At 26.2% G+C, this 11,430-nt stretch overlaps 2 protein-coding genes across 3 annotated transcripts; one reads left to right on the forward strand and one right to left on the reverse strand.

The window, feature by feature from the left end:
- Window positions 1-289: 289 nt before the first annotated feature.
- On the reverse strand, window positions 290-4,642 carry LOC122855001. 2 transcript variants are annotated; one of them, XM_044156069.1, is made up of 7 exons: window positions 4,094-4,642; window positions 1,250-3,951; window positions 1,047-1,163; window positions 850-970; window positions 668-775; window positions 541-591; window positions 290-462 (listed from the first exon to the last, which is right to left on the reverse strand). In XM_044156069.1, exons 2-7 carry the CDS (start codon window positions 1,274-1,276, stop codon window positions 347-349), a joined length of 540 nt encoding a protein of 179 aa, XP_044012004.1. In that variant the 5' UTR covers window positions 1,277-3,951; window positions 4,094-4,642; the 3' UTR covers window positions 290-346. The 2 variants fall into 2 exon arrangements, with proteins under 2 accessions (XP_044012004.1, XP_044012003.1); XM_044156068.1 differs by having other exon boundaries at window positions 1,250-4,642.
- Window positions 4,643-7,500: 2,858 nt separating this feature from the next.
- On the forward strand, window positions 7,501-9,515 carry LOC122855002. The gene is made up of 6 exons (XM_044156070.1): window positions 7,501-8,562; window positions 8,651-8,767; window positions 8,844-8,964; window positions 9,036-9,143; window positions 9,220-9,270; window positions 9,349-9,515. Exons 1-6 carry the CDS (start codon window positions 8,536-8,538, stop codon window positions 9,462-9,464), a joined length of 540 nt encoding a protein of 179 aa, XP_044012005.1. The 5' UTR covers window positions 7,501-8,535; the 3' UTR covers window positions 9,465-9,515.
- The last annotated feature ends 1,915 nt before the right edge of the window (window positions 9,516-11,430 follow it).

The raw sequence follows: 11,430 nt of genomic DNA on the forward strand, positions 1-11,430 counted from the left end.
TTATGTTTCCATGTTCCCATGTTCCCATATAGTATGTTCCCATGTAGTATGTGTTATGTTCCTATGTTCCCATGTTCCCATGTAGTATGTCCGATGTTCCCATGTTCCTATGTAGTATGTGTTATGTTCCCATGTGTTATGTCCAATGTTCCCATGTTCCCATATCTTATGTTCCCATGCCGCTGAAAAATGTAAAAAAAGTCATAGGGATAACAAAAATAAATGAATTATTTAATTTTTTTTATATTGATCAATTTTATTAATTATTATCTACTAGTTAAATATAATTCTCTCTCAGCATTTAAAAAAATAGGAATTCGTTATTATATTTTTTCCTTTTTATATATTATTCTTCTATGGCAACATCATTATTTTGTGTACTTGAAACTTCGTTAGTTTCAGTATCAGAGTCTTGATTTACATCCATCTCTTGATCTGACTCATACGTAACACTGCAAAGTTCTACAACAAAAATTAAAAAATATAAATTAGCATTCATATTACTACCTTTTTCATTATAATAAAGAGATATTTACTCACCAACAGTTATAGTTGTACCATATCGATCATCTGGTATCAATGAATATTTTGCTAGAAAAAATTTATATATAAATTATATATAAATATTATAAAAAAATATATCAGAAAAAGTCACACAAATTATTACCTCCAAGTGATGGGAATATTATGAGATGGTCCAACTCATCCATAGCCAAGTCAGACTCATCTTCCAATACTGTACTATTATCATTTGCCTCGTTAGCAGGAATATTGTCTAAAAGCATGAATTTATTATTATCAGTGGTACTTAGAATCTTAATTTTTACAAATAAAAAACAAAATACATACAAACTCTAAATCGTGGTCTTGCATCTAAATCATCATCATCATACATTTGAAAACCGCTTAGTCTTGAAAACATAGTGCTAGCTATTAAACCTCTGAGAATAGCTTCAATATGATATTTTATCTAATAAATAAATAAATAAATAAATGAATAAATTATTGAATTATATTTGTAAAATATTTATAAATAAATTACTAACCAATACTAAATTTCGGCGGCGCAATACCGGTGGAATAGGACGATTCATGCGTTGTGCATATCGCCAATTCATTTCCGTTTCACATAATCTGCGAAGAGCGTCTCGATGAGGAGCCAACTTTGTTAAACAAATTTATTAAAAATTTATTATAATACTATGTCTAAATTGAAAAATTAATATAATATTAAAAAAAAAATATTTACCAGAGTTTCCAACGAGTCCATATCCATTTTTGATTAGCACTTTTAATTCACACAAAATAAAAAAATAAAGCAGCTTCTTACTTGAATAACAATCCCGAACAAAGTGACATAAATCATCCCGGTAAATTATATAAAAAGACAAAAAATGCAAGATAATTAGAAAAGTAGAGATATCCATATTTCTTTCCGATTCAATATATAATTCTTTTATGCTTTATATATATATATATATGTCTAATAAAAGACAAACAATTTACATGGAGAACGAACATCGAAACATGATCTGTTGACGGCCGGCAGGCACGCGTGCTAATTCCAGATGCATTGTCTCAATTTATTTATTTTTTCATTTCTCTCTTTTATATTTTGAATATAAAATTCATTTTTTTCCTCACTATGCATATTTTTTTATTTCTCTCTTCATATATTTTAAATAGAAAATAATTAAATGTTTCCTTTTTTTAACGTGTGCGGTCATTGCATTGTCTCAATTATACATTGAGATTCATTTTTCCTTACTATGCACATTTTTATTTCTCTCTTCTTCTATTTTAAATATAAAATAATTGAATGTTTTTTTTTTTCATCTTCCTGTTCTTTGACCTTCGGACAATATTGTTGCTTTCTTTTTTCATTTATTAGATGCATTGTCTCAATCATACATCGAGATTTATTTTTTCTGATAAATGATCAATGTTTTTGCACAAATTTACCAAAATAATATTTATTTTTTACCCAAATCCAATATAAATATACACTCAGTATTAATTTTTTATCCATGCACAATAGCCGTGACTATACTGTTTCACGGATTTACTTTACAAAATTCATCTCACGGCTTGTAGACAAACTTGCTGACACAGTACTGATAAAAAAAATGTCAAACTTAGTTGAGTCTTACAATGTAGAAATATATATATGTATATTAAAAAAACATCACTGATTTTACACACAATATATATTTTTTTCTGATTAATGATCAATGTTTTTGCACAAATTTACCAAAATAATATTTATTTTTTACCCAAATGCAATATAATTATACACACCTATGTATAATTTTTTCTATTTATATACAATATATATTTTTTTCTGATAAATGATCAATGTTTTTGCAACAAATTTATCAAAATAATATTTATTTTTACCCAAATGCAATATAAATACACTTCAATATGTATATACCTTTTTTCATTTATGCACAATATATATTTTTTTTTTTCTGATGAATGATCAATGTTTTTTCACAAATTTATCAAAATAATATTTATTTTTTTCGAAAATGCAATATAAATATACACTCAGTATTAATTTTTTATCCATGCACAATAGTCGTGACTATACTGTTTCACGGCTTTACTTCACAAAATTAATCTCACGGCTTGTAGACAAACTTGCTGACACAGTACTGATAAAAGAAATGTCAAACTTAGTTGAGTCTTACAATGTAGAAATATATATATGTATATTAAAAAAACATCACTGATTTTACACACAATATATATTTTTTTCTGATTAATGATCAATGTTTTTGCACAAATTTACCAAAATAATATTCTTTTGTTACCCAAATGCAATATAAATATACACTCAGTATGTATAAATTTTTTCATTTATGCACAATATATATTTTTTTTCTGATGAATGATCAATGTTTTTTCACAAATTTATCAAAATAATATTTATTTTTTACCCAAATGCAATATAAATATACACTCAGTATTAATTTTTTATCCATGCACAATAGCCGTGACTATACTGTTTCAAGGCTTTACTTTACAAAATTCATCTCACGGCTTGTAGACAAACTTGCTGACACAGTACTGATAATAAAAAAATCAAACTAAAATGCGTTTTTGAGTGTATAAATATGTGTGTATAGTAAAAAAAAAATCACCGATCTTAACACTATATACATAATTTTTTACAACTATTGATCGATTTTTTACACACTTTTTGTAAAAATAATTGTTATTTATGCTCAAATTTAACATTAGTAATCACTCAGTATATACAAATTTTTTTCTTTTTGCACAATATATACGTTGTCTTACAGCTTGTACACAAATATAACGCAGTACTGATCAAAATTATAAAGAGAGTCAAACTGAGATGCGTTTTTGAATGTATATGTATAATTGTATAGAAAAAAAATTACTATTCTCAACACCAAGAATACATAATTTTTGACAATTGATAATAGATTATTTACACACTTATTTGAAATAATTTTTATTTTTGCTCAGATTAAACAATTTGTCTATTTGTTTTTAGCCTTTTGCACAATATATTTGTCAGACTATGCTGTCTTACGGCTAGTAAACAAACTTGATGACGAAGTATTGATAATAAAAAAAGTCAAACTAAAATGCGCTTTTGAGTGTATGAATACGTGTGTATAGTAAAAAAACCACTGTTTTTAACACCATAAAAACATAATTTTTGACAACTGATGATCTATTTTTTACACAATTTTTGTTAAAATAATTGTCATTTATGCTCAAATTCAACATTAGTAAACACTCAGAATATATGAACTTTTTGCACAATATATATTTGTCTGTTCATACTGTCTTACAGCGGATAGTTAAACTTGATTATGCCGTATAACCGATAAGAAATTAAGTAGAAAGTCGAACTGAGATGCATCTTTGATTGTATAAACATGTGTGTGTATATTGAAAAAATCACTGTTCTCAACACTGTAAATACATTGATTTGACAATTGATAATCGATTTTCTACACACTTTTTATCGAAATTATTTTTATTTATGCTCAGATAAAACAATTTGGTTTTTTTCTTTTTTTGTACAATATATATTTGTGAGACTATGCTGTCTTACAACTGGTAAACGAACTTGATGATGCAGTTTTGATAAGAAATTAAAAAGAGAGAGAAGCTGAGTTGCGTTTTTTAAGTGTATAAATATGTGTATAATAAAAAAATCACTGTTCTCAACACTCTTAATACGTTATTTCAGACGATTGATGATTGATTGTTCACACAATTTTGTCAAAATAATAATTATCTCTGCTCAAATTTAACATCAGTATATATATATAAATTTTTTTCTTTTTGCACAATATATATTTGTGAGTATGTTGTCTTACAGCTGGTATAGATGAATTCGATGATGTAGTACTGATAAAAGATTAAAAAGAGAGTAAACTCAGGTGTATCTTTTAGTGTATATGTATGAGTGTCTAGTAAAAAAATTACTATTCTCTATGTACACAAAGTACTATTTCGATTTGGCTGATTTCTGTCATGTTGTCAGATTTTGTATGATGTATCATAAAAAAATATCATTGCATAGAATTTTAGCATATCACATTTAAATTGGCAGTGTCGCAATATTTTAAGCAGTACAGTTATTTAAAATCAAGTACTGTCATGCAGTACTGCATCATCAAGTTCGTCTACCAGATGTAAAACTGAATAGAAATCGATTATCAATTGTCGAAAAGAACATGCATATGTCATGTTGAAATAATCTATTATCAATAGTCAAAAATTATGTATTCTTGGTGTTGAGAATAGTAATTTTTTTACTATACAATTATACATATACAATTATTAACGCATCTCAGTTTGACTCTCTTTATAATTTTGATCAGTACTGCGTTAGGATATTTGTGTACAAGCTGTAAGACAACGTATATATTGTGCAAAAAAAAAAAAATTTGTATATACTGAGTGTTTACTAATGTTAAATTCGAGCATAAATAACAATTATTTTTACAAAAAGTGTGTAAAAAATCGATCAACAGTTGTAAAAAATTATGTATATAGTGTTGAGATCGGTGATTTTTTTTTACTATACACACATATTTATACACTCAAAGACGCATTTTAGTTTGATTTTTTTATTATCAGTACTGTGTCAGCAAGTTTGTCTACAAGCCGTGAGAGGAATTTTGTAAAGTAAAGCCGTGAAACAGTATAGTCACGGCTATTGTGCATGGATAAAAAATTAATACTGAGTGTATATTTATATTGCATTTGGGTGAAAATAAATATTATTTTGATAAATTTGTGAAAAAACATTGATCATTCATCAGAAAAAAAATATATATTGTGCATAAATGAATAAATTTATACATACTGAGTGTATATTTATATTGCATTAACAGAAATATTTTTTGCGTGGGCAAAATTATATTTTGCCTTATTTTTTATCGATATAATATATAAAAAAGAATTCATTTGTTGTGTATTTAACAATAATATATATAACAAGCAAAACCGCCAGAATATACTGAAGTATTTTATTTTTTAAATAAAAATTATTTGTGGATATTAGTATAGAAGACAAAATATTTTAAAAGTGATACTATAGATGAAGAATAGATCATTAGAAATCAAAACAGTTTTTGTTTTGGCATTGTTGGAAAATTATCTATGATCATCGAAGTCTATTGAAGATACAATCAATTTTGGCAAAATGATTCTATTGTATTATAGAAACCATTGCAGAGAATTGATCTAGATAATGAAATAATTTATTTTGATTTACAAATAATCTTTACAACAGTCAAATAGCTTTTGATTAATTAATTATGGCAAATGTATCTAGACAAAGTATGTAACAAATATATTAATTTAGTGTAAATTAATTCATATTAATATCCATATAGAATTACACAGGTATTAGTATGTTTTGTCGCGTTCTGAGCATTTTCAATAATCAAAATCGAGATGTTTTGTTTTCTTTCTAACCGTAAATTTCTATTATAAGATCATCTCTCTCTAACATTGTTTTGACAACTATTTTTTATATTGTTGTAAATACTAATAAATATATATATGTGGAGCATGTTTTATAAAAAATAAAAAATAAAAAACAAGACATTTAACAAATAAATTATAATATTTTCATTGTTGTTGTTTTTGATCACAAACAATGGTTGTGTTGTATTTATTATACTTGATTCATTTATTTAATATAAATAATTAATTTTTCATTGATATATGTGAACATTAAAAAGTATAAAATCTAGTTGAATAAATATGATGATAACTTTTGAAAATTTAAAAAACTGAAAATTTTTTAACAAATTTTATCGCATAAATCTTCACAATTTTATTTATTACAAAAGTAAACCAGCTGCATTAATATGTATATTTATACCATCAATATCTTGTCAAAATTGAAATTATTGTATAAAATAGCTAAAGAATTCATTTAGACTAGGAAAATAATATATTTGGTGATACATTCTTTACAATATCAACTTTTTATTAATTAATTATATACAAATGTTGCAAAAAAGGATTTGACCAGATAAATAAATTCGTAATTGAATTAATTTTCAGTATTGCATAGTATCATCTCAATTTATGTCAATTAAAAGAATAATTTGATATATGTCAATACAAGCAGAATAAAATGATGTTGTAACCTTTAGTGTTAAGTGGTTATAAGCCATTTGATAACAATTAGTAAATTTTTTAGTATGATCGTTGTATTGTTGCATGGAAACAAAAAAATTTAATACTGATTAAGTATATTTTTTATTTTAGCTTATTTTGCATTTTTAATATTGTTTAGCAATTTGTAAACTAAAATATTAATAATGAGGACAATTAATTCAAAATTTAGAAGAAGAAACATGTTTTATGTAATCAATATCATAAATGACAGTAAATTTCTTTTGAAAATATAATTTTTGTGCATAAATGAATAAAATTTATACATACTGAGTTGTCTTATATTATTTACGTGTATATTTATATTGCATTTGGGTAACAAAAGAATATTATTTTGGTAAATTTGTGCAAAAACATTGATCATTAATCAGAAAAAAATATATATTGTGTGTAAAATCAGTGATGTTTTTTTAATATACATATATATATTTCTACATTGTAAGACTCAACTAAGTTTGACATTTCTTTTATCAGTACTGTGTCAGCAAGTTTGTCTACAAGCCGTGAGATTAATTTTGTAAAGTAAAGCCGTGAAACAGTATAGTCACGACTATTGTGCATGGATAAAAAATTAATACTGAGTGTATATTTATATTGCATTTTCGAAAAAAATAAATATTATTTTGATAAATTTGTGAAAAAACATTGATCATTCATCAGAAAAAAAAAAATATATATTGTGCATAAATGAAAAAATTTATACATATTGAGTGTATTTATATTGCATTTGGGTAAAAAATAAATATTATTTTGATAAATTTGTGCAAAAACATTGATCATTTATCAGAAAAAAAATATATATTGTATATAAATGAAAAAATTTATACATACTGAGTGTATAATTATATTGCATTTGGGTAAAAAATAAATATTATTTTGGTAAATTTGTGCAAAAACATTGATCATTAATCAGAAAAAAATATATATTGTGTGTAAAATCAGTGATGTTTTTTTAATATACATATATATATTTCTACATTGTAAGACTCAACTAAGTTTGACATTTTTTTTATCAGTACTGTGTCAGCAAGTTTGTCTACAAGCCGTGAGATGAATTTTGTAAAGTAAATCCGTGAAACAGTATAGTCACGGCTATTGTGCATGGATAAAAAATTAATACTGAGTGTATATTTATATTGGATTTGGGTAAAAAATAAATATTATTTTGGTAAATTTGTGCAAAAACATTGATCATTTATCAGAAAAAATAAATCTCGATGTATGATTGAGACAATGCATCTAATAAATGAAAAAAGAAAGCAACAATATTGTCCGAAGGTCAAAGAACAGGAAGATGAAAAAAAAAAACATTCAATTATTTTATATTTAAAATAGAAGAAGAGAGAAATAAAAATGTGCATAGTAAGGAAAAATGAATCTCAATGTATAATTGAGACAATGCAATGACCGCACACGTTAAAAAAAGGAAACATTTAATTATTTTCTATTTAAAATATATGAAGAGAGAAATAAAAAAATATGCATAGTGAGGAAAAAAATGAATTTTATATTCAAAATATAAAAGAGAGAAATGAAAAAATAAATAAATTGAGACAATGCATCTGGAATTAGCACGCGTGCCTGCCGGCCGTCAACAGATCATGTTTCGATGTTCGTTCTCCATGTAAATTGTTTGTCTTTTATTAGACATATATATATATATATAAAGCATAAAAGAATTATATATTGAATCGGAAAGAAATATGGATATCTCTACTTTTCTAATTATCTTGCATTTTTTGTCTTTTTATATAATTTACCGGGATGATTTATGTCACTTTGTTCGGGATTGTTATTCAAGTAAGAAGCTGCTTTATTTTTTTATTTTGTGTGAATTAAAAGTGCTAATCAAAAATGGATATGGACTCGTTGGAAACTCTGGTAAATATTTTTTTTTTAATATTATATTAATTTTTTCAATTTAGACATGAGTATTATAATAAATTTTTAATAAATTTGTTTAACAAAGTTGGCTCCTCATCGAGACGCTCTTCGCAGATTATGTGAAACGGAAATGAATTGGCGATATGCACAACGCATGAATCGTCCTATTCCACCGGTATTGCGCCGCCGAAATTTAGTATTGGTTAGTAATTTATTTATAAATATTTTACAAATATAATTCAATAATTTATTCATTTATTTATTTATTTATTTATTAGATAAAATATCATATTGAAGCTATTCTCAGAGGTTTAATAGCTAGCACTATGTTTTCAAGACTAAGCGGTTTTCAAATGTATGATGATGATGATTTAGATGCAAGACCACGATTTAGAGTTTGTATGTATTTTGTTTTATTTGTAAAATTAAGATTCTAAGTACCACTGATAATAATAAATTCATGCTTTTAGACAATATTCCTGCTAACGAGGCAAATGATAATAGTACAGTATTGGAAGATGAGTCTGACTTGGCTATGGATGAGTTGGACCATCTCATAATATTCCCATCACTTGGAGGTAATAATTTGTGTGACTTTTTCTGATATATTTTTTTATAATATTTATATATAATTTATATATAAATTTTTTCTAGCAAAATATTCATTGATACCAGATGATCGATATGGTACAACTATAACTGTTGGTGAGTAAATATCTCTTTATTATAATGAAAAAGGTAGTAATATGAATGCTAATTTATATTTTTTAATTTTTGTTGTAGAACTTTGCAGTGTTACGTATGAGTCAGATCAAGAGATGGATGTAAATCAAGACTCTGATACTGAAACTAACGAAGTTTCAAGTACACAAAATAATGATGTTGCCATAGAAGAATAATATATAAAAAGGAAAAAATATAATAACGAATTCCTATTTTTTTAAATGCTGAGAGAGAATTATATTTAACTAGTAGATAATAATTAATAAAATTGATCAATATAAAAAAAATTAAATAATTCATTTATTTTTGTTATCCCTATGACTTTTTTTACATTTTTCAGCGGCATGGGAACATAAGATATGGGAACATGGGAACATTGGACATAACACATGGGAACATAACACATACTACATAGGAACATGGGAACATAAGATATGGGAACATGGGAACATTGGACATAACACATGGGAACATAACACATACTACATAGGAACATGGGAACATCGGACATACTACATGGGAACATGGGAACATAGGAACATAACACATACTACATGGGAACATACTATATGGGAACATGGGAACATGGAAACATAAGACATGGGAACATAAAACATAACACATACTACATGGGAACATACTATATGGGAACATACGAATTGGGAACATAAAACATAGGCACATACGACATGGGAACATACGACATGGGAACATACGAATTGGGAACATACGACATGGGACATGAGAAATTGCACTTTAAAATGACAAAATATAATTTTCCCGGTCAAATCTGTATTACCGACCCAGGGTAAGAATGACAAATTTCTTTACCATCTCTGCATTATCAACAACTGGGAATTCAAATGACAAGTTTCTTTACCAGCTCTGTTTTACCGACCGAGTTGCAGTCCCCTGTCCCCTCGCCGATCTACTATTTTTCGACCTCCCTCTGATCCAGAACTCTGGTAGGTACACTACTACTGTGCATTGGTGGATACCGGTGGCCAAATCACAGGCATGTCGGAACACGTATTTAATCGATTGCCAGAGTCAAGCATATTAAAAATTTTGCCTGTGGTTAACACACAAATCATATTAGCAATTAACAAACATAAAACACAAGTAAAAAAACAGGCGTTTATATTATTTAAAATTAGTAATGTAGAAACACAATATACAGTATTAGTCATACCAAATCTTAACCAAGATATATTGTTAGGTAGCGATCGGTGTTATAATGATTAAGTAATGATTAATTATTCTAATAATAATGTTATGATAGATGAACGAAAAATTAATACAAAATTAGTTGATTCCAAGAACAGAGTTGATATACATGAAAATAGTCAAATACAACTTGCAAATAATATTACACAAGTAATTAACAATATCAGTACACAAAAAATTATTGATAATAATAATAATAATAATAATAATAATAATAACATTATTGATAGTATAAATAATCAAGATGAAGAAGATAAATTTATCTTAAATGAAAAACAAGAAATAACTTTTTACAATTTAATTAATAATGATCACGACATTTTTTCGGAAGCACCGGGGTGGTTCAACTCGTGCACACACGTGTTGCAAATGAAACCAGATATTATTTGCGTACAATTTGCATTAAGAGGTCCATGTAAAAAAGAATTAGAAAGAATGTTGAATTTAAATGTCATTGAAAAATCAAAGAGTCGAATTTTGTAATCCAATAAGACAAGTTCCAAAATCAAATGGTACAGTAAGAATTTGTCTAGATGCAAGGGGTATAAATTAACTCATTGGAAATGATAATGAAAAACGACTGATAATTTGTGAGGTAATGCAGAGACTCAATAATAAAACAATATTTACACTACTTGATTTAACAGCAGATTACTGACAAATACCATTGCATCCTGATTCCAGGAAATACACAGCATTTTTATACAACCAAACTATGTACCAATTCTCTAGATCTCTTTTTGGGATTAAAACCTCAGGCAATGCGTTTATCAGGGCATTAAAAATTGTTTTTAAAAACGACTTTGATAATTTTTCAACATATTATGTAGATGATTTGTTGGTAGCATCAAAAGACTTTGATGAACACATGATACATTTACAGATAATTTTTAAAAGAATAAATAAACATGGGTA

Source organism: Aphidius gifuensis, linkage group LG4 (genome assembly GCF_014905175.1).
Source record: "Aphidius gifuensis isolate YNYX2018 linkage group LG4, ASM1490517v1, whole genome shotgun sequence".
NCBI lineage: Eukaryota > Metazoa > Arthropoda > Insecta > Hymenoptera > Braconidae > Aphidius > Aphidius gifuensis.

Bases quoted from the DNA above. Each gene is read 5' to 3' on its own strand.
- LOC122855001 (XM_044156069.1), bottom strand. From the start codon at position 1,276: ATGGATATGGACTCGTTGGAAACTCTG. The intron at 1,164-1,249 runs GTAAATATTTTT...TGTTTAACAAAG, and splicing joins TGGACTCGTTGGAAACTCTG to TTGGCTCCTCATCGAGACGC. The intron at 592-667 runs GTAATAATTTGT...AATTTTTTCTAG, and splicing joins AATATTCCCATCACTTGGAG to CAAAATATTCATTGATACCA.
- LOC122855002 (XM_044156070.1), top strand. From the start codon at position 8,536: ATGGATATGGACTCGTTGGAAACTCTG. The intron at 8,768-8,843 runs GTTAGTAATTTA...TTTATTTATTAG, and splicing joins GCCGCCGAAATTTAGTATTG to ATAAAATATCATATTGAAGC. The intron at 9,271-9,348 runs GTGAGTAAATAT...TTTTTGTTGTAG, and splicing joins TGGTACAACTATAACTGTTG to AACTTTGCAGTGTTACGTAT.